Source organism: Suricata suricatta, chromosome 6, assembly GCF_006229205.1.
Source record: "Suricata suricatta isolate VVHF042 chromosome 6, meerkat_22Aug2017_6uvM2_HiC, whole genome shotgun sequence".
In the NCBI taxonomy this organism is placed as follows: Eukaryota; Metazoa; Chordata; class Mammalia; order Carnivora; family Herpestidae; genus Suricata; species Suricata suricatta.
Genome location: NC_043705.1, coordinates 28,557,193 through 28,581,980, shown reverse-complemented (window position 1 = coordinate 28,581,980; position 24,788 = coordinate 28,557,193). Strand labels below are relative to the sequence as shown.

At 36.1% G+C, this 24,788-nt stretch overlaps 1 protein-coding gene across 5 annotated transcripts in view; it reads left to right on the top strand.

Annotated features, from left to right (window-relative positions):
- FAM13B (family with sequence similarity 13 member B) overlaps positions 1-24,788 on the top strand; it is a 70,524-nt gene that overhangs the window by 37,571 nt on the left and 8,165 nt on the right. For 2 of the 5 annotated variants that reach the window (XM_029941969.1, XM_029941966.1), the window contains 13 exons: positions 3,870-3,911; positions 4,556-4,711; positions 6,522-6,654; positions 10,306-10,370; positions 12,532-12,580; positions 12,981-13,131; positions 15,887-15,952; positions 17,314-17,524; positions 18,631-18,760; positions 19,613-19,694; positions 20,499-20,728; positions 22,840-22,923; positions 23,141-23,236. In XM_029941969.1, the coding sequence (XP_029797829.1) occupies positions 3,870-3,911; positions 4,556-4,711; positions 6,522-6,654; positions 10,306-10,370; positions 12,532-12,580; positions 12,981-13,131; positions 15,887-15,952; positions 17,314-17,524; positions 18,631-18,760; positions 19,613-19,694; positions 20,499-20,728; positions 22,840-22,923; positions 23,141-23,236 (1,495 nt within the window). The remainder of the gene's footprint in view (positions 1-3,869; positions 3,912-4,555; positions 4,712-6,521; positions 6,655-10,305; positions 10,371-12,531; positions 12,581-12,980; positions 13,132-15,886; positions 15,953-17,313; positions 17,525-18,630; positions 18,761-19,612; positions 19,695-20,498; positions 20,729-22,839; positions 22,924-23,140; positions 23,237-24,788) is intronic. The other 3 variants (XM_029941971.1, XM_029941967.1, XM_029941970.1) reach the window with 2 other exon arrangements.

Genomic DNA, 24,788 nt, shown 5'->3' with positions numbered 1-24,788 from the left:
TCAGAGTGCTTAAAAGACAGCCTGACTTATATTGCCATTAGCAGTATTTTCTCCAGAACAGAAAGACAGTAGACAGATGGGTGTTCTTTGGGCACCTGGGTGGTTCAGTCAGTTAAGTGTCCGACTTCAGCTCAGGTCATATCTCATGGTTTGTGAGGTGAAGCCCTGCATCCTGCTCTCTGCTATCAGTGCAGAGACTACTTCAGATCCTCTGTCCCTCTCTTTCTCTCTCTCCCTCTCTGCCCCTCCCCCTCTCAAAAATAAACATTAAAAAAATAAATGGGTATTCTTTATTTTAAGTTAGAGTTATGTTTTCCAGTACAGTGGCCACTAGCTACATGTGGCTATTAAAGTTTAAACTTGAATCAGTAAAAATTAAATAAAATTAAGAAATAACTTTCCCAGTTGTATTAGCCACAGTTCCAGTGCTCAATAGCCACGTAAGTGGCCATTGTATTGGATAGTACAGATATAGAACATCTCTGTCATTGCAGAAGTTTCTTGTGGATAGCATTGATTTACTGGGGTAAATTTGTTAGGTCTTTTTATTTAATTAGTAGCAAAGTTAATATTATTCAAACACATAGCACTCATAGTTTCTTCATTTTGATCATCTTTCCAGTTGTGTAGACCATTCTCCTTCCTTCTAATCAGGTAATTTTTAGATAGCCTGCAAGATAGGTAGTCAGAATTCCTTAAACACAAGTCACAGAAGTAGACCTTGGTTAAAGGAAAGAAAAAAGACAATTTATTAGAAGAATGTTAGATAGGTCTCAGAGTCAGAAGGAAAAGCAGAGATAACACTGGAAGCCTTGGAGAATTTAGTAGCATGGTTATGGAAGAGTGTCTAGTGTGGCTATTACTTAGAGAATTTCAGTTGTCTGTCTATCTGTCATTCTGCTCAAGATCAAATTCCTGTGGGGTAGCAGGGGAGAGGGTCTGGCCTAAATTGTATCAACTGTCCAACTACCTGGCCAGGGTAGTACTGGTCATTGTAATTTATGTATCTACCAAGACCACTGGATAGGAAGAGGAGCTAGTTTGCCACAGAACAATGAGGCTATTTACCAAAAGAAAGGGGTAGCGCTGTCAGAAGCAAAACATGTGTCTGTGCCAGAGTCACCTTTGAGATTTAGTGATGTTAAAAATTAATGTTTGTATATTAGGCTTTTTGGGTAGTTTTGTCTGATTGATTGCATGAAGATAAAAAATACATTCTTTGATGAAAGGAAAATAAGGGAGGAGATATATCCCCTAGAGTGCACAGCTCTAGACTATAGGAAGCTTTAATAGATTCATTTTAGGAAATTAGTGGATACTGTACTGCATGAAACTGGAGATTGAACTTTTGGAAACTTTAAACGTTCCACCCCTTAAAATTTTTCTGTGAGGTAGTTTGTAAACATTTACTGGAGTATTAGTAGCCACTCTGTTTCTCTTCAGAAGTAGCTATGGGAAAATATGTTAGAAACCTAAGGGAAATAAACATTTTTTTAAAGTTATTTAATGTTTATTTATTTAAATTTTAAAAAATGCTTATTTATTTTTGAGAGAGAGAAAGCAGGGGAGGGGAAGAGAGAGGGAGCCACAGAATCTGAAGCAGGCTCCAGGCTCTGAGCTGCCAGGACAGAGCCCAGCACGGGACTCAAATTCACAGGCTTTGAGATCATGACCTGAGCCCAAGTCAGTAGCTTAGTCAACTAAGCCACTCAGGCACCCAGGGAAAACATTTAATGATGGTTTTAAAAAGGAGTTATCAAATTTTTTGTTTTCAGATATTCTTAAAAATAATTGATGACTACAAAGACTTTTTAAAATTTTGATTATACTTGGGGCGCCTGGGTGGCTCAGTTGGTTAAGCCTCCGACTTCAGCTCAGGTCAGATCTCACGTTCGTGGGTTCAAGTCCCGCGCAAGGCTCTGTGCTGACAGCTAGCTCAGAGCCTGGAGCCTGCTTCTGGTTCTGTGTCTCCTTCTCTCTCTGCCCCTCCCCCGCTCATGCTCTGTCTCTCTCTGTATCAAAAATAAATAAAACATTAAAAAAACATTAAAAAAAATAAAATTTTGATTATACTTGTAGGCATTTAGCATGTTACAACTTAAAACAGCATACTTAAACCACTGGAAGTGTTTCTTCGTTGGTTTGTAGTTTGGAAGATACTTGTATTTGTAGCTGTAATACAGCCGTGTTATGACCTAACAGTTTTTTTTATTGATAAATTGAACCTCCTTTATTAGTTTTAAGTCAGCAGTTCTCAAACTTCTTAGTCTTATGACCTTCCTTACACACTTAAAATTTATTTAGAACCCAAAGAACGTTTGTTTCTGTGGGTTATAGCTATTGGTATTTACTATATTAGGAATTAAGTTGAGAATTAAAGTTTTTTATGTTTATGTATTTATTCTGAGAGAGAGAACAGAGGAGGGGCAGAGAGAGAGAGAATTCTAAGCAGGCTCTGCACTGTTAGCATAGAGCCCGACCTGGGCTCGAGCTCATGAATCATGATATCATGACCTGAGCTGAAATTGAGTCAGACCCTTAACCCAGTAGGTCACCCAAGTGCCTCAAAACTGAGAGCTTTATATATTTTTTAACATAGCAATAAATCTATTAATGTGTTAATGCAATTTTTTGGTAATTTTTAGAGAGTGTGCACATGAGTTGGGGGAAAAGGGCAGAGGGAGAAAGAACCTTTTTTTTTTATATTTATTTTTAAGAGAGCGAGCATGAGTGGGAGAGGGGCAGAAAGAGGGGGACAGAGGATCTGAACCGGTCTCTGCACTGATAGTGAGACTGATGCTGGGCTCAGACTCACGAACCATGAGATCATGACCTGATCCATAGTCTGATGGTCAACAAACTGGGCCACCCAGGTGTCCCAGGATTTTATTTTTAAATATAATCTCCACACCCACATAGGGCTGGAACTCATGTCCCCGACAAGAGTTACTGGCTCTACCAACTGAACCAGCCATGTGTGCCCCCTGTCCTTTTTTCCCTCCATTTGGTAAGTTTTATAAGAAATGACCAAACTGGGGTGCCTGGGTGGTCCAGTGGTTAAGCATCTGACTTTGGCTCAGGTCATGATCTCATGGTCTATGAGTTTGAGCCCCGCGTTGGGCTCTGTGCTTGACAGCTCAAAGCCCAGAACCTGCTTTGGATTCTATGTCTCCCTCTCTCAGCCAATCCCCGGCTGGTGCTCTGGCTCTGGCTCTGGCTCTCTGTCTCTTTCTTTCTCAAAAATAAACAAACATTAAAAAAAAAAAAAGTGCCAAACTGGCTTCCAAAGTGGTTGGAACATTTTACATTTCCACCGGTAGTATATAAAATTCTAGTTGCTTCACATCCTTACCAACACATAATTTTAATTTTAAACATTTTAGTGGTGTCCACAGCAGATACTATGGTGCAATATTTGCCGAGGAAGGTCTGCTACTGACACAATGAAGAAGTATCTGATTTTAGTATCCATTTTGCCTTTTTTTGTAACTTGAGCAGTATGCTGTTACTGCTGGCAAAGAGTACAGAGTGAGCACTGATGCCTTCCTACTATTCTAGATGAGGTGCTTTTGTTGGGCTAGCAGTCCAGTTTTTCCCCCTTCAGCCTTGTGGAATAGTCAGTATTTCTTCACGTGAGCACCAAATGAAGTAGTTACCTATCCACATGGGTATGTATATGTAGTTTTTGTGTGACAAATAAATTCTTTAGAAAACTAGCATCACATTGTGCCAGGTATGTTGAACATATATCTTAGTGGATGCTATCCTGGTTGTGTCAAGGTAGTGTAAATGTGGCAGCTTTCAACACTTCTTGAAATTAATACTGAAAAGTTTTATAGCTTTTTCCTTTTTTTTTTTTTTTATTACAGTGCCCGTTTATCTCCCATCAGCATCTTACCGGCCTCTGCAGAGTAAGTATACTTTCAGAAGGCAATGCTGTTTTTAATTTTAAAATATTACTAAACCGTAAAAATTAAAATCATTTATTAGGCTTACTTTAGAGGAAGAATTGTACACAAGTTAGTGAAACCTGTTTAAAATTTTACGTACTGCAGTAGGAATAAGGAAGGAATGCATTGCTTGATATATAAAATAAAGATTGAACTTTCTTCAGATGATTTTTTTTTGATCTTCTGAAGTGATTGAGAAATGTCAGTAGGTCTCTTTAAGTAGACTTCATGTAAAAAAGGTGGACAGGTCTTTACAGTTTCTTTGATTTAGCTGAGTATTGACAAATTACTTTGCTTCAAAAATGTAGCTTTGAAAAGTCTATTTAAATGGTTTGCTATATAGAAGCAAGGAATGAATTACTGGGACAGCTGGTCTTCCCACCTTGTTAGTAATAGTGATAGTGTGATTGATTTGTATTGGATTTATTTGAGCAAATTTCTTTTAAAAATTTATCCCAGCATCATGTATTCCTTTTATGTGTTTCTTTTATACACTAGCCTATGCATCTCAGTACCCTGATAATTTGTCATTGGTTTTACTGTTTATGTGGCCAAATGCCAAGTTACGGTGACTACTTCTCACTAAAATGTGTTCTGCTTTGTAGCATTTTAGAAAGAACAATTAGAGCAGCTGTGGAGCAGCATCTTTTTGATCTGCAGAGCAGCATAGATCATGATTTCAAGAATTTACAACAGCAGAATGTTGTGTGTAATAATGAAGCAGAAAGTATTAATTGTGATGGGGAAGGATCTAATAACCAGTAAGAAACTTTCATAATATTTTAATTTATTGAGTTTTATAAAATTGTTTATCTCTTAAAAACCATAGTTTACTTAAATATGGGATCTTGGGGATTTCTGAAAGTGTGTGTGGAAAGTGACTTTGTGTATACTTGTGTGTAAATTGTAGAAGGTGAGAGATTTATGTGATCTGAAGAGAAACCAGAGTGTTGTGTGTAAATTGTATACATTTAATTTTGAAAATCTAAATTTTCCATTAAGGTAGTAGACATTAAGTCCAATACTGCCAGGTTTTCCTTCCTGAACACCAGATGAAGTAGTGAGCTTAGCTTTAGCGACTGTGTTGTATGAAAAATAACTTAAAACTTGCAGACCCATACTATATGTGACACATGGTCTCACCATTAGAGACATGACGTGATCTAAGCACCGAAGTACAGGGGCAGCGCGTTGACTGTGCTCATTTTGCATAGTCATTGAATGAAATGGTGAGCAGAACCATTCTTTACTATTTCAGTTTTATCCCCCGTCCCAAGCTACTACCCTGTGGACCTCCCTGCATACTTTTTTTTTTAGGTTAGTTGTTAAATTTTGTATAGGTTGTCTGTGCTGTGTGATACATGATGTTCTGCTTTTCATCAGACTTGTTACTTTTAAATGGAGGAAAGGCCTCATCTCCTTTCCTGTTACCTAAGCCCTCACTTGAGGGATATATAGGTACCTTTTTTGAGACCATAACTATGACTTCATAGTTTTTACTTACCAGTTTTTATTTGGAGGACACATGAAAAGGTGTACCCAAATTTGGAATATTTGTAGGAGGTTAAAAAAAAAAAAAGATTGGGTAGAGTTTTTTTTTTCTTTCTTTTTTTAAATTAGATTTTTATAAGGCCAAGTAGGTAGAGTGCACTAGAATAGCTATTAAATATGAAGTCAAACCTAAAAAATTAATGGATATGAAAACCAAGGATTGCAATATGTTTATTTTAGGGATACCATATTGTACAACTTGGAGGTGTGCTATGTAGTCTGAATAGATGGCATCACCAGCTTCTGGAGCTTTATATCCCTGATTAGTGATGCTTGGAAGGCATGAGTGGAACTGACAAAACTGGATTGATCTGTAAAGAGTATTGTGCTGAATATGAAGGAAAGCAGTATATGAAAACAGCAGTAATTAAAAGTTGGAAATAGTAGGAAAGTGTTCCATAGGTTATAATTAATATAAGTAGACTCCTGGGCATTTGTCTTTAGTTTAGCTAGAGATCTTGAAAACCTATGCTCACGCTCAGACAATATTCGTATTGCTATCTTTGGGGAAATAACTCATGTTCTATCATTGATAGTGGTATTGTCTTTGTAAAAAAAAGCCTACTGTAGTATTTTACATATTCTGAATAAATTATGTAACATGAAAAATCTGTAGTAGGAAACTACTGTTGTACTTAGACACTGTAGTGTTTAGTGTCTAGTGCTAGACTTTTATTTTAATTGAAACAGATGTTATGATTGAAAGTTCATTTATAAGGAAAATTATTTTGGCATATAAATTATTCTTTCAGCGATTCATTTGTTTTTGAAAATTTTCAAAGGAAATAACAAACACGGTAGTTTTCTCACAACATTCCCTGGAGAGAGACAAAAGTAAACTTAGTGTGTTTAATAATCTAATTTGGCAAAATGAAGAAAGTGTGGAGTTTTATGAAAAGGACACATTTTCTTTAACAAGTGAAAGTTTTATCATTATTAGTATTTATTTATTTTAAAAGCATTACATATTTTACATGTTTAACATTTGGCCTGATCTGATTTTTTAATCTTTGTTACTAGGGTTGATATTGCTGATGATAATATTAATGCCAGTGAAAGTAACAGAGACTGTTCAGAACCTGTGGCGAGCACTAATTTAGACAATGAAGTTATACAGCAAGATTTTGTATTTGAGGATGAAGAAAATAACCAGGTAAGACTTGGAAAGAATAAAAAAATCTTTGGTTTAGGTGTTCTAGACCTGCAAGTCTGATTGGTTCATGTATTCCTTTCATATCAGAAGCCGTAGTTCATTATTGCTGACACACATGTTTTTCTTGATTTTAAGTCCGAAGAACATAAACTCAATTGGTAAAGATCAGGGACCATCAGTGGGTAGAGAAATAGATATAAAATATTCAAAAATATTTTTCTGGATAATAAACAAATTGTGTTGTTATCTGAGGTGGTTGGTGGTGTTATGGTTGAATTTTGTATTTTTTAAAAGCTTTTCTATTTCCCAGTGTTTTCTTGAAAAACATGGGATCTTTTCATAGAGAAAACCCATGATATCATTTTAAAAGTAACTAAATTGTTTTCACTGTCATAATTGTCAGTGGTAGCATTGCTTTTAAAACAGCGTCAATAAATATACAAATTGGGGTGCCTGGTGATTCAGTCTGTTAAGTGTCTGAATCTTAATCTCAGCTCAGGTCTTGATCTCAGAGTTGTGAGTTCAAGCCCAGTTTAGGGCTCTGTGCTGGGTATGAAGCCTACTTAAAAAAAAAAAAATAATATATATATATATATATATATATATATATGCATATGTATATAGATACACAAAGCAGTATCTAAGACATTTCAAAGTTTAGTTTTGATAACACTTTTTAAAATAAGATTCTTAATGGATAAGGAGGGTTTTCTTTAGCATGTTTTCATTCTAAACCATGAACTGAAGTGTAGGTATAATAAAGAATTTAGAGTCTGTCAACTGAGATTTGTATTCTGCCTTTGCCTTTTAATAGCAGTGTGACTTCGGGCAACTTACCTACCTTTCCTTATCTGCTCTTTGCTTTTCTTTAGATAAGTGGTGAGTAATATTAGAGAATTTTTATAAATATCCAAAGAAGTAGAAGTATAAAATTATTTTATAAGCTAGGAAACATTTCACTGAAGTTAGCCACTCTGACTGGTGTGAGGTGGTATCTCAGTGTGGTTTTGGTTTGTGTTTCCCTGATGATGAGTGATGTTGAGCATCGTTTCATGTGCCTGTAGGCCATCTGGAGGTCCTCTTTGGAGAAGTGTCTGCCCATGTCTTCTGCCCATTTCTTCACTGGGTTATGTGTTTTTTGGGTGTGGAGTTTGGGGAGTTCCTTGTAGATTTTGGATACTAGCCCTTGATCTGATATGTCATTTGCAACTATCTTTTCCCATTCTGTTGGTTGCTTATCTTATTAGTTTTCTTGATTGTTTCCTTTGCAGTGCAGAAGCTTATTATCTTGATGAGGTCCCAAGAGTTCAGTTTTGCTTTCATTTCCCTTGCCTTTGGGGATGTGTCGAGTAGGAAATTGCTGCATAACCATATACTCTTACTCTGAATTTCACTGCTGGGCTATCAGTTTTTGTCTTCTGTCACTGCATCTTTTATGTTGCCTCCAATTGCCGTGTTGTGGTGGTGGTTTTACTACTTTCCAGTATTTGTTTTAGAATTATGTTGGCTCCATCTGGCTAGAAAGTATGTGGGTTATTCTGTCAGTCCTTACACTTGTTTCAGTTATTTCATAGTGTATAAGGAATTGTACATTAAATTGAAGTTGGTGATGTAATAATATGCTTTTATAATAGAGCTTTATAAGTTTTTCTTGTAAGCTATTTCTTTTGATTCTCTTGCAGTAACTGTAAGGCAATTAAATGATTGTTATTCTCATTTGTGATGAGGAAGTTAGAGCTGGGACTTGAATTTGGCTTTTTGAGTAAAACAAGTCTTTTTTTTTTTAAATTTAATTTTATTTATTTATTTATTTATTTTTTAGTGTTTATTTTGGAGAGAGACAGCAGGGTGGTGGAGTGGCAGAGACAGAGGGAAACAGAATCCTAAGCAGGCTCCAGAGCATGATATGGGGCTTGAACTCATGAACTAATTGTGAGATCATGACCTGTGCTGAAATCAAGTGTCAGACACTTAACTGACTGAGCCACACAGGTGCCCTACCAAGGTTCATTTTAAATATTGGGTCTAGGTAATGATTATTTAATGGGCCCAGATGCCTTCATATTTAAGAATGTAAAACTGTATTCCAGAGCAGAGAGGTTGCTAAAGTCTGATCATTGGTTCTCACAGTTTGAGTCTCAGGATCTCTTGATATTGAGCATACTAGAAGGATTTTGTTTACATGGGTATATTGATTATATACCACATTAAAAATTAAATAGAAAAATTAAAAAGTTTATTAAACTCACTCAAGTTACCATAAATAAAGTTGCTTTTTTTTTCATTAATAAAAAGCTACATAAAACATTTTTTGCTTTGAGGAATGGTATTATTTTACATATTTACAAATATTGTTAATGCTTGTTTGACTAATAAAAGTTGGATTCTCATATCTGCTCTGCATTCATTCTGTTGCTACATATTCTTTTGTTTGAAGTGCATCAAGACAATTCAGCCTCAAAGAGATATTTAGTTGGAAAAGGGAAAAGTAATTTTACAGCTTTTTTCCAGATAATTATGAACTTTTATATTAAAACTGGACAAGTGGTAGTTTCTTAAGAATTAAACCGTATGTTGAGTTGAGGTGATTATCAAAAATACTGAAAAGTTTACATAATTTGTAGTAATGGAGAGGATATTTGTATTAGACTCAGTAAATATCTGTTTGGGGAAGGAACAAGAATAGGAAGATGTCCTTAGACTCATTAGAAAATAGGAGGAGGGGCGCCTGGGTGGCTCATTCGGTTGAGCGTCTGACTTCGGCTCAGGTTATGATCTCACAGTTTGTGGGTTCAAGCCCCACATCGGGCTCTGTACCGGCAGCTAGCTCAGAGCCTGGAGCTTGCTTCAGATTCTGTACTTCCCTCTTTGACCCTCTCCTGCTTGTGCTGTCTCTCTCTGTCTCTCAAAAATAAATAAAAAACATTAAAAAAAAATAGGGGGAGTGTTCTCATGTATTTCTGAGGTTTATAGTTTATAGTTGTTATTTCAAATGTATATGATAAAGCGATGTGGTGAGCCAAATGATTCCCCTGTTACCTGCTAGGAAGTTACCGAGGTAACATGTTTGTGGCTGGGAAGAAGGAGAAGCAGCAGCACTTGGCAGGTGGGATAATAAAGCTATCCATTTTTTAGGAAATATGATAGTAACAGCGGTACCTATTACTTAATAGTGTAGTGAGAATGCAGGATCTCCATTTTCTCTCTCTCTCTCTCTCTCTCTCTCTCTCTCACACACACACACACACACACACACTCCCTCAAGTTTTGAGAAAGAGAAGTTATTCTCTGTAAAAAACAATGCCAGTACCTAAAGACTATTATAAAGAATTAGGGGCGCCTGGGTGGCTCAGTTGGTTAAGTGTCCGACTTCAGCCTAGGTCATGATCTTGCCGATATGAGTTTGAGCCCCACATTGGGCTCTGTGCTGACACTTTGGAGCCTGGGACGTGTTTCAGATTCTGTGTCTCCCTCTCTCTCTGCCTCTTCCCCACTCACATTCTGTCTGTCTCTCAAAAATAAACATTACAAAAAAATTTTTAAAGGGGGCATTTGACTAACTTGTAATCTAATATAATTAGATTGGAAATTTCCTCTCAGATACGGGTCTTGGGAGCTCCATTAATACAGTGGTGGTATTCTTTTTGTCAGCCTGTAGGTATACTGTTAGAGCCATGCAGTGACCGCGGTGACAGTGAAGATGGCTGTCTTGAGGGGTAAGCATTTCCTCTCATTACTAATTAATTGATCATTTTGAGAATTGAAGCCTTTTATGCATTTTGGGGTGAAATTTTTACATAAATCTATTATAGTTTTTGATAATCTAAAAAACCAACTTCTTATTTTAATGATAAGCATGAAGAATATTCATAAATATTCAGAGGGGCTACAGGTTCATACAGACATTAGTTATAACTTGGAAAATATTCAGAGGAAAGAACACAGCCTTTTTGGAGACACTTAAAACTTTCAGTTGATTTGTAGAACAATTGGGAAATTTATTGATATTCTGAATACACCTTTCAGTAAGTTAATTCATAGGCATAGAACTGTGGATAACTAACTGAAAGATAATAGTATATTTGCTTTAACACATTGGTACAGGATGAATTTGTTCCCCTTCCAGCCCCTCCTTGGTGTGTCCCAGTGTAGTGCAGTCTTAGGCAGTTTGTGCCTATTCACCTCCGTGGCCCCAAAAGTGGGAGGGGGATACCTGAGGCAGTGAGTATTTCACCCATATGTAGTCTCCATAGATACTTGATAGGTACAGTCCCTTTGAGCAGAAACTTTCTAGAATGTGTTAAGTCATTGAGTGGATTTTGGTCTTGTTACCCTTTTTCTGATTCCTTGAGATGTTGCCAAGAAATATATTACAACTTTCTTAGGAAAGATGTTTTGATATTCAGAAAACACATCTGTAATGAACACAGGCTAGATTGTAAATACTAAAGATTCTCAGACAGCATTACTGTGCTGTGATAGCTTGTTGGCAATGGTAAACTTGTGTTAATAATGCCATTGTCTCTCTTAATTGTGTATAGGAAACCTGTACTCTGAGGGTAAGTAAATTCTTTGGAGCCATGTCTCTGGAGTGTCTCCATACTCTGAAGGTCCACAGATTTCCTGCTTACAGCAGTTCCTTGTGCTTCCTTTCAGGAGGCAGGAATGACCCTCTTCCAGCCCAGGGAGTATTGGAGCTATGGGCTGAAGATATAAGATTAACAGCATTAACAGGCATCCCCAGAATGATGACATCTGGATTTGGTAGAACAATAAGGATCCATTTAGTGAGGACTCAAATCTTTTTGGAAAAGCTCTTTCCTCTTCAACTTGTGTATAGGTTAGCAAACTTGTTTTTAGATCCAAAGAATTCCTTGGTTAGATGGGTGACATTTTGCATGTTTAACACTCATGTTTCTCAAATTAAGGTGATTGGGTCTTTTGTAGTCTTAAGGTAGATCATTCTGCCATTTGTTCCTACTCTAATCAAATTAAGTTTGCCCTTGAGCTTGCCAGGGACTTTAGGTCATTTCTCATGCTCAGCAAGAATAAGGTAATTGTGTGTATGAGGAGATGACTTGTGGTAGTTAGATCAAGACCTCTCTTCTGGGTACACTCTGTTAGGGCAGAGTAGAAACAGCATCTTTGTATATCATTGTAAATTATGACCATATCCTTGGGGAGAACTTTTAACCTATTATGACAGTAGATGCTCTGTTGACTGGTCAGATAGGTAGAGATCATTTGTGATAGCCTGCTCTAATACTTGTTCTAAATAGGGGTTAATTTTTATAGGGGAATAAAAGGTGAATTGAAATTTTAATTTTTTTTACATGGTTACCATGTTTTGAGGAAGGAAAGGGCTAGAAGTAGTAGTCTTGTTTTGATTGTGATAGAACACAATCAGATTGAAAATACAGAACCTTAAAAAAATAAATAGGACTATAGCTATACTTTTAAAAAAAGTCTTCTTCAAAAGGAAAAAGAAAAGTCCCAGAGTGGGGGGTGATAAAGCTATTCGATTAAAACTAGTATTTCCTTTACAAAATCTTTTCCATTATACCCTCAACCCTTTTGGTTTCTATTTATTGTAGACTAGTTTTCCTTTTAAAATGTTTTCTTATGAGGGGTGGTTGTGTGGAAGGCTGGCAGATGTTACTTAATTTTTCTAAACCTAAAGTAATTCTGTGGATCTTTTCAGTAGTGTGTGATTTTCAGATATAGGGCTCCAAAGAATGGACATATGTCCAGTTGTCATTTCTTCTCTGACATTGTAAATGCTAAGTATATGGGGAAGAGAAGAATCTAGTTAAGAAATATGCAATGACAGTCATCTATTTATTTCTAAAAGACTAATAACTGTACTTGTATTTTTAGGAAAGAAGATGTGTCATTTGACAGTGATACATTGTCACACCTGATTCTGGTAAGTTATTTTTTCTTATGGTTCTTAAAAATTTGGGTTTAATCTACCAATTATTATATCTGGCCTTTAACTCTTAGATTGAATAGGTTTATAGGAGACTTAAATATAGATTCTCTTTACCAAATATTTTACAGTTAAGTCATGACTTTTAGTCATAAGAAACTTACTTGGTTATGAAAACACTTTCATGAACTTGGGATCCAAACTTTGACTTCTGGTAGTACATATTATCAAACTGCAGGTGTATAAATGCAAATAGTTCAGAGGGTAGGAGCGGGACAGCTGAGTATATAGGCCCAGTAGACTGATGGAGACCATACAAGGATGTATGCTGCTTGTTTTTAAACTGAGTAAGAAAAGCTTTGTGGTTGTGAAATGTATTCTTTATTTTAAAATACAGGATTCTAGTAGCAAGATATGTGATTTGAATGCCAACACTGAATCAGAAGTGCCAGGAGGTCAGAGTGTTGGTGTTCAAGGGGAAGCAGCATGTGGACCCCAAATTCCACATTTAGATCTGAAGAATGTTTCTGATGGTGATAAATGGGAAGGTAATTTTAGCCACACATGATTTTCCTGATATTTTTATTTGTAACTGAAATTATTTAAAGCAGTCATGAGATTACTCTTTTCTGGACAGCCTTATTCATTTTGACTTTCTGTTCTATCTTTCATATAAGAGGAATGAGTGAGTGTTGTTACTTGAATGCACTGATGAGGTTGTATGATGACTCTCTCATATTAAGTAGAAATTCTTACCTGATTCATGAGCTTTGAAGATGAAGTTAGAACTGATTAAAAAAATAAAATTCCCCATTATAGGCTTTCATTAACTGGTAAACCAGGTTCTGTCTCCTAGTTTCAGAAATCTCATAGGTTAGGGCTTGGGGATCTCACCACTTTGTAAACAGAAGCCTTATAGATAGCTACCTTTTCTCTATGATCATCAGGAATACGTTTTTCAAAATGATTTTCAAAAGCATTTCTAAGCATTATTGTCCCATAACCCTGCATCTGTGTATTAGGTTATGAAAGTATGGGAACAGAATTCTGTCAACTTTTACAAAGGAGAAAAAGTTTAGATTAGATTTAAAAAGCAAGCTACAGGTGTTTATTTATTTGTTTGAACTCAGCAAATGGACACTTAGGACTTGCATTTCACTGGATATAAGTTTTTTTTTTTAAATCAAAAGGTGCAAAACCTAAATAAATATGGAGCTCCAATGAATGATTTGCATGATGAAATGTTAATAGGGAAGTATATCATTACCTGCAGTGTACTTTGAAATTCATGAAAAAAATAAGATAGTTAATGGGATGGGTAAATGTTATAAAGCAAATATCTTAAATGTTAATAGTAGAATCTAGGTGATTGGTATATGGATGTTGACTATAAAATTTTTTCAACTTTGCTGTTTATAAACTTTCAAGTAAAATGTTGCGGTGGGGGAATGGAAGCCAGCAACAAATTTGGATCTAAGAGTCTGGGATCATACACCTTAGATAATAGAGATATTGATGAGACAACTGAGGAATCTTCAAGTTACTTATTTGTTTGCTTGGATGAAGATCCCTTATCTCACCTTTGGCAAGTTAGCTGATGACATACAGTAGCAATAACAAGAACTGCAGTGCTAATACCACAGGCTCCTTTTGCCACCTCAAGTCTGTTCATTTGCTCACAATTGGATTTTATTTATTTTTAAGGAATGGCCAATTTTTTAAAAGCCCCAACCAAGTCATTGTCTGTGCCAATCTTTACTGCTGTCTCTACACCCCCTCCTTTTATTTTATTTTATTTTATTTATATATTTATTTATTTATTTATTTATAGATGTTTGGCATGGCCAGTAGCATATTATGTGTCTGAACTGAAATCAGGAAGTTGTCTTTCATTTGCTTTGCTTTGGTTTATTAGGATGTCTGGGATTTATAAAGATGCTCCCTAGAATTTGGGAATATGTTACCATCTTAAAGGCAGTAAAGATCACATGTCCCTTTCATATATCTATTCTGGCATAGTCACTGAAAAGAAGTGGTGTCAACAGAGCACCCTGGACCCATAATAGGAAAGGAATCTCTGAAAGACGATGCTGGGATTCTGATAGGCCTGATGCTTCTCCCTTTTGGAGAATGCAGATAAATAGCCCTTTATAATCTTTGGCCTGGGGGTCCTGATCATAAGTTTTAAAAGCATAGAAGAGCAGTTGTTTTCCATTCTGTGAAGAGACTGAATTTTCTGTGTTCAGCTTCAGCTTTTTGGAGGCTTACCTAATGAGAACTTAATACTGGGCTCACAATTTCCCTGTCAGAATCCACCCCTTAAAACTTGTGGTAGGGAAAGAAAGTAACTATAGACCTCTCATTTTCAGTGCCTCAGCCGCCCTGGGTCAACAACTGTGACAAATCCACATAGGCCTCCTGCTGGCTTTTACAGGAATAGGGTCAGTGACTTTCAGAGAGCCAGTGGTGTAGTAGTAGACCTTGAGTGAACCTAGCCACGAACCTTGCATGTGCTTGGAAGAGTGGCTGTTAGCAGACCTTGTTTTTGCTTCCAACTTTGCTACCAATACAAAGATTGATTTTCTATATCTAGGAATTAGGATATTCTAATCAAAGGCTTCCTTAAGAGGCGAAATTACCTTAGACCCTAGATACCTTGGAATCAGAGACCTACCTTGTTTGATGTGACTCTTCATAGAGAAGTGGGGTCTTTCCAAATAGAAGCCCACCTCACTCTTAGTATATGGGTTTTGTTTTCTGTATTGTTGAGGAATGGTCAACAGAATGCAGTTGGCAAATAGGTAGCACATGTCTACTGCCAGTATGAATGTGTAGCAGCCATTCAAAAGGTGTTGGCTTTCAATGAAAGTGGACAATATCTTTCCTTTAGATTCTCTCCTGCTAACTCTTGAATGAAAGACAAGTAGATCTTTTTCAAAGAGCAAACTAAGGGAGGTATTTTTCTGTCAAACCAATTATACTGAAAAGCCTCAGTATAATACTGAAGTACCAAGTACTTGGTTAAGAGGTTCCATTTCTTCAGTTTTATGTTTGAGTTTTAATAAAACAGCACTACTTTGATTTTTTTGCCTTGCTTGCTGAAATGGAAATGTATGTTTGTGTTTGTTTTTAAAGTTTGGTTAGTAGTAATTTCTTTGAATAAAGTTTTTGAGCAGATTGCCTAACTGGTTTTAGGGAAATGTTTTTGGTATCTTTGGCTTTGTGTTAGTTATGTGTATGGTTTGTTCTGACTGTGCTGTGTGTTCACTTTAGTATTTTTTGCCATTTTTTCCATTTTATTAGCGTCATGCCCTATCACTTTTCCCCTCATTGATTTCAAAACAATGCATCTGCAGAGAGATGGGGAGGGTAAGTATGGTTCACCATAGTTTAGTTTTTTTGCCTTTTTATGGTTCACTTTGTTTGCCTTTTTATGAGCCCTTCTCCTGCTGCCCCCATATATTAGGAAAACTGTTCTGGGTTAAAAATGATACTCAGAAAACTTTGTTTTTGTTACTTCCCTCTTCTCTTAAAACAGGAGATTTCTCATAAAATGCTTAATTACCAGTTATTTGCTGGGGAGCAGGTACAAGGGTTGCTTTGAAAATCACTTTATTGCTGGGTTTGTTGTGGGATTGCACGCTTTGTACCCAATTTTTAGTTATCAGATTGATCTGGGCTTTAAAAACAAACTAAATTATGTTCTTATTACCCTGGGAAAAAGTGGAATGTTTTAAATTGCTCATGTAAAAAGTTAGACTAAATTACTAAAGTTATTTTCTTCACTATGTGAAGAAAAAGAAAACAACAGTATTGATTTTTGACACTGTCAAGCCATCTTTGCATCCAAAAATACTCAAAAAGTCATTTTTGTTATTGTTAATGGCGATACATCAGAATTTTAAATTTACTTATAAATAATGTGCAAATGGAAAAGGTTTTCTGCTTTTTGGACTTCGGTGATAATTCTATTTTTGTATTTGGAGTATATTCGTGGATTGTTTGTTAATTTGTACGTGTTCTATATGTAATCAAACCTTATGTGTGCACAGACATCAAATACATCAATGTCGTTTCATTTGAGGTCAGACAGGATAACTTCAGTAAGGTAAATATGCTTTAGGATTAGTGCTGATAAGTTTTGTCTATAATACTGTTGGGTGTTTAATTATTAACATATATTAAAGATAGGAATCCTGTAATAGAAAATAACCACAATTTAATGCCAGTTGCCAGGTGCTGTCAGGTTAGTTAGCTCCTCATTTGGAAATGTTAAGAATTCTTTTGGGGTCAGAGAGCTCCATTTGGTGAGCGTTGTCAGTAGTATGGGGAATATACATAGTCACTTGACTGTGAAGAATAGTATATTCACCTGGCAGCTATTGAGGGCAATCGAGTATTTACTGTTTCTAAAACAGCAATTGAAAAATAATAACCAGTGTAACTTTAAAGAGCTTGACAGTGTCTTTCCTTGCTTTGTGACTGGGTTCAGAAATTTAAGGTATAACTCCTTCTATGAAAATAGACTCGAGCTAAAAAAGAAAAATGAAGCTTAAGAAATTATAGACTACAATAGGCTTTATGAAGATCCTGTATCTCTTGTACTTTTTTAAAAAGTATATAATACAAACCACTACTTAATGATCTGATATGATATTTAAAGACAACATAGCTGAAAATTGTATGGAGCCATGAGACCCATGGTACTATTCTTTGTGTTTGTTTTACAGAGCCATTTCCTGCTTTTAAGTCTTGGCAGGAAGACTCTGACTCCGGAGAAGCTCAGCTGTCTCCACAAGCTGGAAGAATGAATCATCACCCCCTGGAAGAGGACTGTCCTCCAGTATTATCACACCGTAGTTTAGATTTTGGGCAAAGCCAGCGTTTCCTTCATGACCCAGAAACATTGGATTCCTCATCTAAGGCACTTTCTTTTACTAGGTACATTATTTTTATGTACTTATTAGAGGTCATTCCTATTATGTTACCAGGTACTTTGAGAGATTTAATCCTTTAGACTTTGCAGTTCACAGCTTTCCTCCTGTGTCATGGAAAACATTTTTGTAATTTTGGGGAAGGGCCTCCTAAATTCTGAGTTGATTGAGGTGCAGGGGTTTGCTCTCTAATAGACATGTCCTCAGAGTGTATATACTCATTTATTCACTTATGACTGAAATACAAAATTCTGGAAGGGAAGCAATAAGTGGAGCCCACCAATCCCTAGTGTTTTTATTGCCGAAACTAAATGGATTCTGAATGTCAAAGCCTTTTCTTTGCACTTTGAACACAAAAACAACTCGGAGCTGCTGGGCATCTTTGTTTCTTTTCTGCCTTTGTCCAAACAACTTTTGAGTGACTATAGATTGTTTTCAACAGTGCTTGCAATTACCTGATGTTGTGGTCTGTAACACTGTTGTGAAAAAAATTTTTTTTTTTACTACATTTTCTTCAGTGTTAAAGAATTGCTTCTTGGAAATGACGTTATGTTATATCAGAGTATTAAGAGATATAGTGTCGATAACTATTTTCAACTGGCTAGCTTCTTTTTTTTTATGTTTTTTAAGTTTAGTCATTTATTTTCACAGAGAGAGAGTGAGCAAGAGAGGGAGAGCAAGTATGAGCAGTGGAGGGGCAGAGAGAGAGGAAGAAAGAGAATCCTGTCAGTACAGAGCTTGACGTGTGGCTCAATCTCATGTACGTGACCTGAGCTGAAGTCAAGTGTTGGATGCCTAACTGACGGAGCAATCCAGGCGCCCCTCTTTATTTTTATAGAAATAAAATTGACACACAATATTAATATCCTAATTTCAGGGGTGTCTGGATGGTTCAGTCAGTAGAGCATGCAACTCTTGATCTCAGTGTTGTAGGTTTGAGCCCCACGTTGGATATAGAAATTACTTAAAAATAAAATGAAAAAAAAAAACCTTAGTTTCAGGTGTACATCTCAGAGTAATTTGATATTTTTATACATTGACATGACCCCCACAAGAACCGTAACTACCATCTGTAATAACTTGAACTAACAGAGTATTTGCTTCTTGTTTCAGGATTCGAAGATCATCCTTCAGTTCAAAAGATGAAAAAAGAGAAGATAGAACACCATATCAGTTGGTCAAGAAACTTCAGAAAAAAATTAGACAATTTGAGGAGCAGTTTGAAAGGGAAAGAAATAGCAAGGTAAATTTGTAGCATTGTCTGGGGTTTGGTAGATCTATTGAAACTGAGAGGAGGTTCTTTGAGGGAGCATTAGTCCATCTCATTCCTTAGATAATGAAGTTGAGATGTGCAGGGAAATAGTGATCATGTGAACTGAGATTATATAGATCTTTAGCCACCTCATTTCCAGGCCAGTATTCTTACCATTGTATCTTTAGATTTGCATTGGCAAAAAAGCTTGTATAATTTTTTTTAATGAAAAACTACTTTATTAAAAAAATTTTGTTTTAGGTTTATTTATTTATTTTGAGAGAGAGAGAGAAGACAAGCCAGGGCAGGGCAGAGTGAAGGAGAGACAGAATCCCAAGCAGCCTCTGCATCATCAGTGCAGAGGCTGATGCAAGGTTCAGACTCAACGAACTGTGAGATCATGATCTGAGCCGAGATCAGGAATCATATGCTTAACCTACCCAGGCACCCCAAGCTTGCATGAGTTTTAAAGGAAATTCTTTACATTGACAAACCACCTTTATGCTATTTCTGCTTCCTTAAAACCACAAGTAGAAAGGGGAGCAAGGGGGAAAGTTAGGGAGTAAGAAGGAAGGGGAGAGATAGTTAATAATTAGAACATATAAAGGGAAAAGAATCCTCTACTTGGAGTCCAAAGACCCATATTCAAATCTGGCTTTTGTCAGTTGCTAGACCCTGTTCTGAGAGAGCTTTACTTGATATCCCATTCTGTCTGCATCAGATAAAGTAAGATGAAGCAAGGACTGGGTGAACTCTCTGCTGTAGGAACTATAAAATATTACGTGGGCACAAATTAACAAGTACTGCTTACCACAGAGGTGTCAGTGTTCCTTAATTTTTCAGCCCTCCTACAGTGATATTGCGGCCAATCCAAAGGTATTAAAATGGATGACAGAGCTTACCAAACTGCGGAAGCAAATTAAAGGTAGAAAAAAGATCATTTTAAAAATATATTTACATTTAAATAGTTTTTTATTTTATTATTCTCATTGCATGAAAATTATATGCACTAATAATTCTTTGACATGAATTAGTGAGAATTCTTTTCTATGAGAATTATGTTTATAATTTTTAATAATTTAAAATTGGAGACACTAGCAAAAATAAAGTTTCCTTTTGTTCTTCTTTTAGTATAGTCAAAGTTGTAGTTCTGTATTCTGCCAAATGTCTTTCTGGTGTTTCTGGTTAGTAATAGAAAGGAGCCATAGATTATATGTTCATAGGTGATAATATAAAATTTATCTGAAATATATTTCAAGTATGAAGCAGTTCCGATTTTGGTAGGTATTTCATTAAGAATTATTGATGGGTATTTAATCAAAGACTATCATAATGAAACCACATTTCTTTTAGCACTGTGACATCATTGCCTCTTCTCATCTTTATAGCAATTAGCACTCTTTGAAATTATTTTATGAATTTGGTTACTTGGTTTTGTTTTTACTTCCTTGAATATATGCTCCATGAAAACAAGGACCATGTCTCTTTGTTCACTACTGTATCGCCAGTGCTTATCAGAATCTTTCTTTATGGTAGGTTTTCTATGAATAATGGGTGAAAGAATGAATGGTATAGCTTGCTGTCTATAGAATTTAAATATTTCATATAACCTTGAAATACCTGAGCCTATGTGTTGTTAATGTCTATTTTCCTGTTGTATATCTTGCTTACTCTATGGTATCTTTAGCAAAGTCAATATTACTGACCTGTCCTCTTTTCTGAAATGTAGATGCAAAACACAAAAGCTCTGATGGAGAATTTGTACCTCAGACACGCCCACGTAGTAACACTCTTCCAAAAAGCTTCGGCTCTTCTCTAGACCATGAAGATGAAGAGAATGAAGATGAGTCCAGGGTTATTCAGAAGGAGAAGAAGCCATCTAAGGAAGCAACACTTGAACTTATTCTGAAAAGACTGAAAGAAAAACGTGTTGAGAGGTGTCTACCAGAAGATATCAAAGTAATCTTGAGCTATGCTTTTTGCCCAGACTAGCCTTTAGAGTCCCTGAAACCAAATAATTACCCTAGTGGCATAGAAATATGTACGTAGTCCTACTGGTCTGAGACTGTTCCCCAAGTTTGCAGATAAACATTTTTTTATCTTCACACCAAAAGTGTCCATATATTATGTGACTGAGTCACAATAATAAAACCAAGGGGCACTTGCCAGGCTTGGTTGTAGAGCGTGTGACTCTTTTAAGGGCTTGGGAGTGAGTTTGAGCCCTACGTTGGATGAAGAGACTACTCAGAAATAACTTAAAAAAAAAAAAAAAGTAAAACTTAAAAAGTGAGAATGCTGATTTATTTATATTGGAGATAGCTGGCAAGATGTATGTGTAAAGAGTATATACATAACTGAAATTGAAGCTTGGCCTTGTGTCTTAATAGTTACTTGTATTGAGTTCTTATCTTTTGCCAAGCCCTGACTCATTTTTTATTTGCATTTTGCCCCTATGTCCTTTCAACAGTCCTATGACTTATATGGATATGATTATGTCCATTAACGTAGTAACAGTGTGGTTGTGAGGATTAAATAAATGAAATTTTTTGAGGAATCATAACTCAAAACCCATTCCTAGGACATTCCTGGTCTCAGAGCATATTGGCAACCCATATTACTTCTCACATGAGGTTTGCTGGGAGAATACAAGAGTTGGTCTCAGGTGAACTTTTGTCTAGGCAGTGATGAGCCCTGATCTTGACACTCATTCCTATCTTGACAACAGAGTACACTATTCTCTCATAATTGAAATATTGGAGTGTTTGTCTCCCTTGAACAGGGCTGGATTAGAATTTTTAGTCATTTCCCTCCCTCCACTTTTCTTATATTTTAGTTTTGTATTAGATCAGCCAACCTCCTGTCCCCTCTCTCCACCCATTTTTTTAGAGATAATTTTGATTGGATTAGCTTTATTCAAATTTATTGTCTTTAAGTTTAAGGTGGTAGCTTGAAGTAGAAATCACAGTGTTTTATAGGCTAGCCCTAGCTGTTGTCTACTGGATGTACATAATCTAATGTATTAGTTATAGGAAGATATTACCCAGTGATTTTTTTTTTTTAACTCTCTCCCACTCCAGTGAGAAACACAGATAGATTATCTAACCCTGGGACTAAGTAGAGAGATTTTTTTCCATCTAGTGTTCAGAAGGGTATTCTGTGGAACATTGGTCCATTGGAATGTTAAAAGGTGGTCCTGTGGAACAAAGTGGCAAGGTTCTATGGGCAAATAAATTTAGTATGTCCTTCCTGCTCTACAATTTAGAGTACTAAAAGATAGGAGATGAGTATTGCAAAGTAAAGTAAGTGTCATCTAGGAAAAGAAGCTGAGCTCATAGAGTAGGAGTCTGTGTCACAAATTGGCAATGTTTCAGTTTTTCAAGATCTATCCACTGTGCTGCCAGATTTTCTTAATAGTTTAGTAGAAATGCTAGATTATTAGATCTGTGCTGTTGTGTGTGTGCATTTTGTGTGTGTATACAAAATTATAGTTATAATGCCAATAAAAGATGGCAAAATAAAACAATTGGCGTTTGTGTGTGCCTATTGTATGCTAGGCACTGTTATAAATGCCTTTGTAACATATTAACTCGTTTAGTCCTTATTAGAGTCCTTTGAGGTAGAGTTAATATCCCCATTTAACAGAATAGAATATTGGACAAAAAGAATTTAAGTAATTTACCCAAGGTCACTAAGCCTGTATTCATAATTTATTTAGATAAAATATAAATAAGCCACCAAAGAGGGTTGGTACCTTTATTAGAAGACCATATTCTGTAGGAAACTGAAAAATGTCTGTAAATCGGTAAGGAAAGGCTGTATTCTTTTATAAAAGAAAATTTTTTTTAAGTAACCTGTACATACACAGTGGGGCTCAAACTTAAACTCCAAGATCAAGAGCTGCATACTAACAGACTGAACCAGTCTGGTGCCCCAGGAAAGGCTGTATTATTATCCTAGGCTGAAGTGGTGATTGTTTGCCCTTTTACCCTAATTATTTACGTTGTAGGGATGATGAAAATCATGATGATGCCGGTGAGAGTGATTTTTTTGTTCCCCCTTTTAAATTGTAGAAAATGACAAAAGATCATTTGATAGAAGAGAAAACTTCTCTCCAAAAAAGTCTTCTTTACTATGAAAGTCAACATGGAAGGCCGGTAAATGTCTCTTATTAAAAACATTTGATTTTCCATCTTAAAAATGATCACGAATTTTCTTTGTGGCCCACATCTTCAGCGCTGTTTTATAGAGTACTGTTTCATGCATTCATGAAATTGCCTTTTATTTAAAATAACTTCTTAAAGTTATATTGCTTAATGCTTTGGACATTTAAAATTTCCGATGACTAGATAATTGCCATTTTCCTTGCTTTAGGTGACCAGGGAAGAAAGGCACATTGTGAAACCTCTCTATGAGAGATACAGACTTGTAAAACAGATGCTGACAAGAGCTAGCATCACTCCTGTTCTTGTGAGTAAAACACACAAAGCTTTATCTAGTTCATTTTACCAAGGCTTACCCTATAAAAAGTACTATTGTTGTATATTGGAGAAATACACAGCTAAAGTAGCACTAATTATGTAAGGTGAGGTTACTGCTCTTAAGAGACAGTCTGTATACCTGTCATCTCCCAGGCACTTAAAAACACTGTATGTCATTAAAAGAAGATGTCATTAAATCCTAACAAGTCAGAACAGGTAGCAGATAATAGCCTCATTTCACATATGATGAAACTGGGGAGTGATAAACCCAGGGTCACCTACCTTGTGGAATTTAAACAAAAAAGATCCCTTCCTTCCTTCCCTCCTTCCATACTTCCTCCCTTTCCCTTCCTCTCGCTCCCTTTTTCTTTCTTTCCTTCCCTCCCTCCCTCCCTCTCTTTCTCTTCAACTCTCCTCTCTCCCTCTCCTCTCTTTCCCTCCCTCCCGCTTTCCCTTCCCCTTCCAAGTGCAAGTGGGGAAGGAGCAAAGGGAGAGGAAGAAAGAGAATCTTAAGCGGACTTCATGCCCAGCACAGAGCTTTACACAACACAGGACTCAATCTCACAACCATGACCTGAGCTGAAATCAAGAGTCAAACGCTTAACTGAATGAGCCCCCCACAAAAACTTATTTCAGATCCCAGTCTAGTTTCTTTCAATTTAAATTTATGTGTTTGAAAACACATTAGTTTTGTAATGACTGTCATGATTATGCTGACTTAATTAATTATACAATCTAATAACCTGATTTTTTTCAAGTTCCTCTTTTTTAATGAAAAAGTATTAAAATAATGCTTATTCACATTGGTGTATGTTTTTAGAGAAAAACATATAATACTTAATGTACAAATTAATTGATATCCCCAAACTGAGAAATAGATAGAATGACTCTAGATTTCTCTCAAGCTCAAATATAAAACTGCATGTAGCCCATTCTGAATCATCTTGTAGGAATTAAGTCACTGGAGCTCACGGTTTGCTTAGCCATGCAAGGTCATTTTTAGATTAATAGCCACTTGAGAAAGCCACTTGCATGGGAGTTTCTTTCAGGCTTTGACTACTCATTATTAGACGGCTCACATCCGCTTTCTGAGAATTTTTTATTTAACCCCCATATAAACAGATTCTTTTTAATTGGAAGCTTTTCTTTAGTTGCTCATCCCAACACTGTTTCATTTAGATAAAATCAGTTATCTTTGAACAAGGAATCCTGAATAGGTTATATTCTTTGCAAGTAGGACATTTTATTTAATACACATCTTATCCTTTAATTACAAGGCATTCTGTGTGTCAGTGACATTTTCATAATTCAAATAGTCTTTGAATTTCTTTATGAAAACCATTGGAGAATTCCACAGGTTTGTTTTTAATAAACTGAGGCTTATAGGAAGCATTACTAGATCTTATGGACTCCCAAATATGACTATCATACAGAGAAATTTGAAGTATAAAAGTTAAGCCAAGACAATTTTATAGGAAAGAGTAAAATTTTCAACAAATGATGCCAAGACAATTGAGTATTCACATGCAAAAAAAGGATGA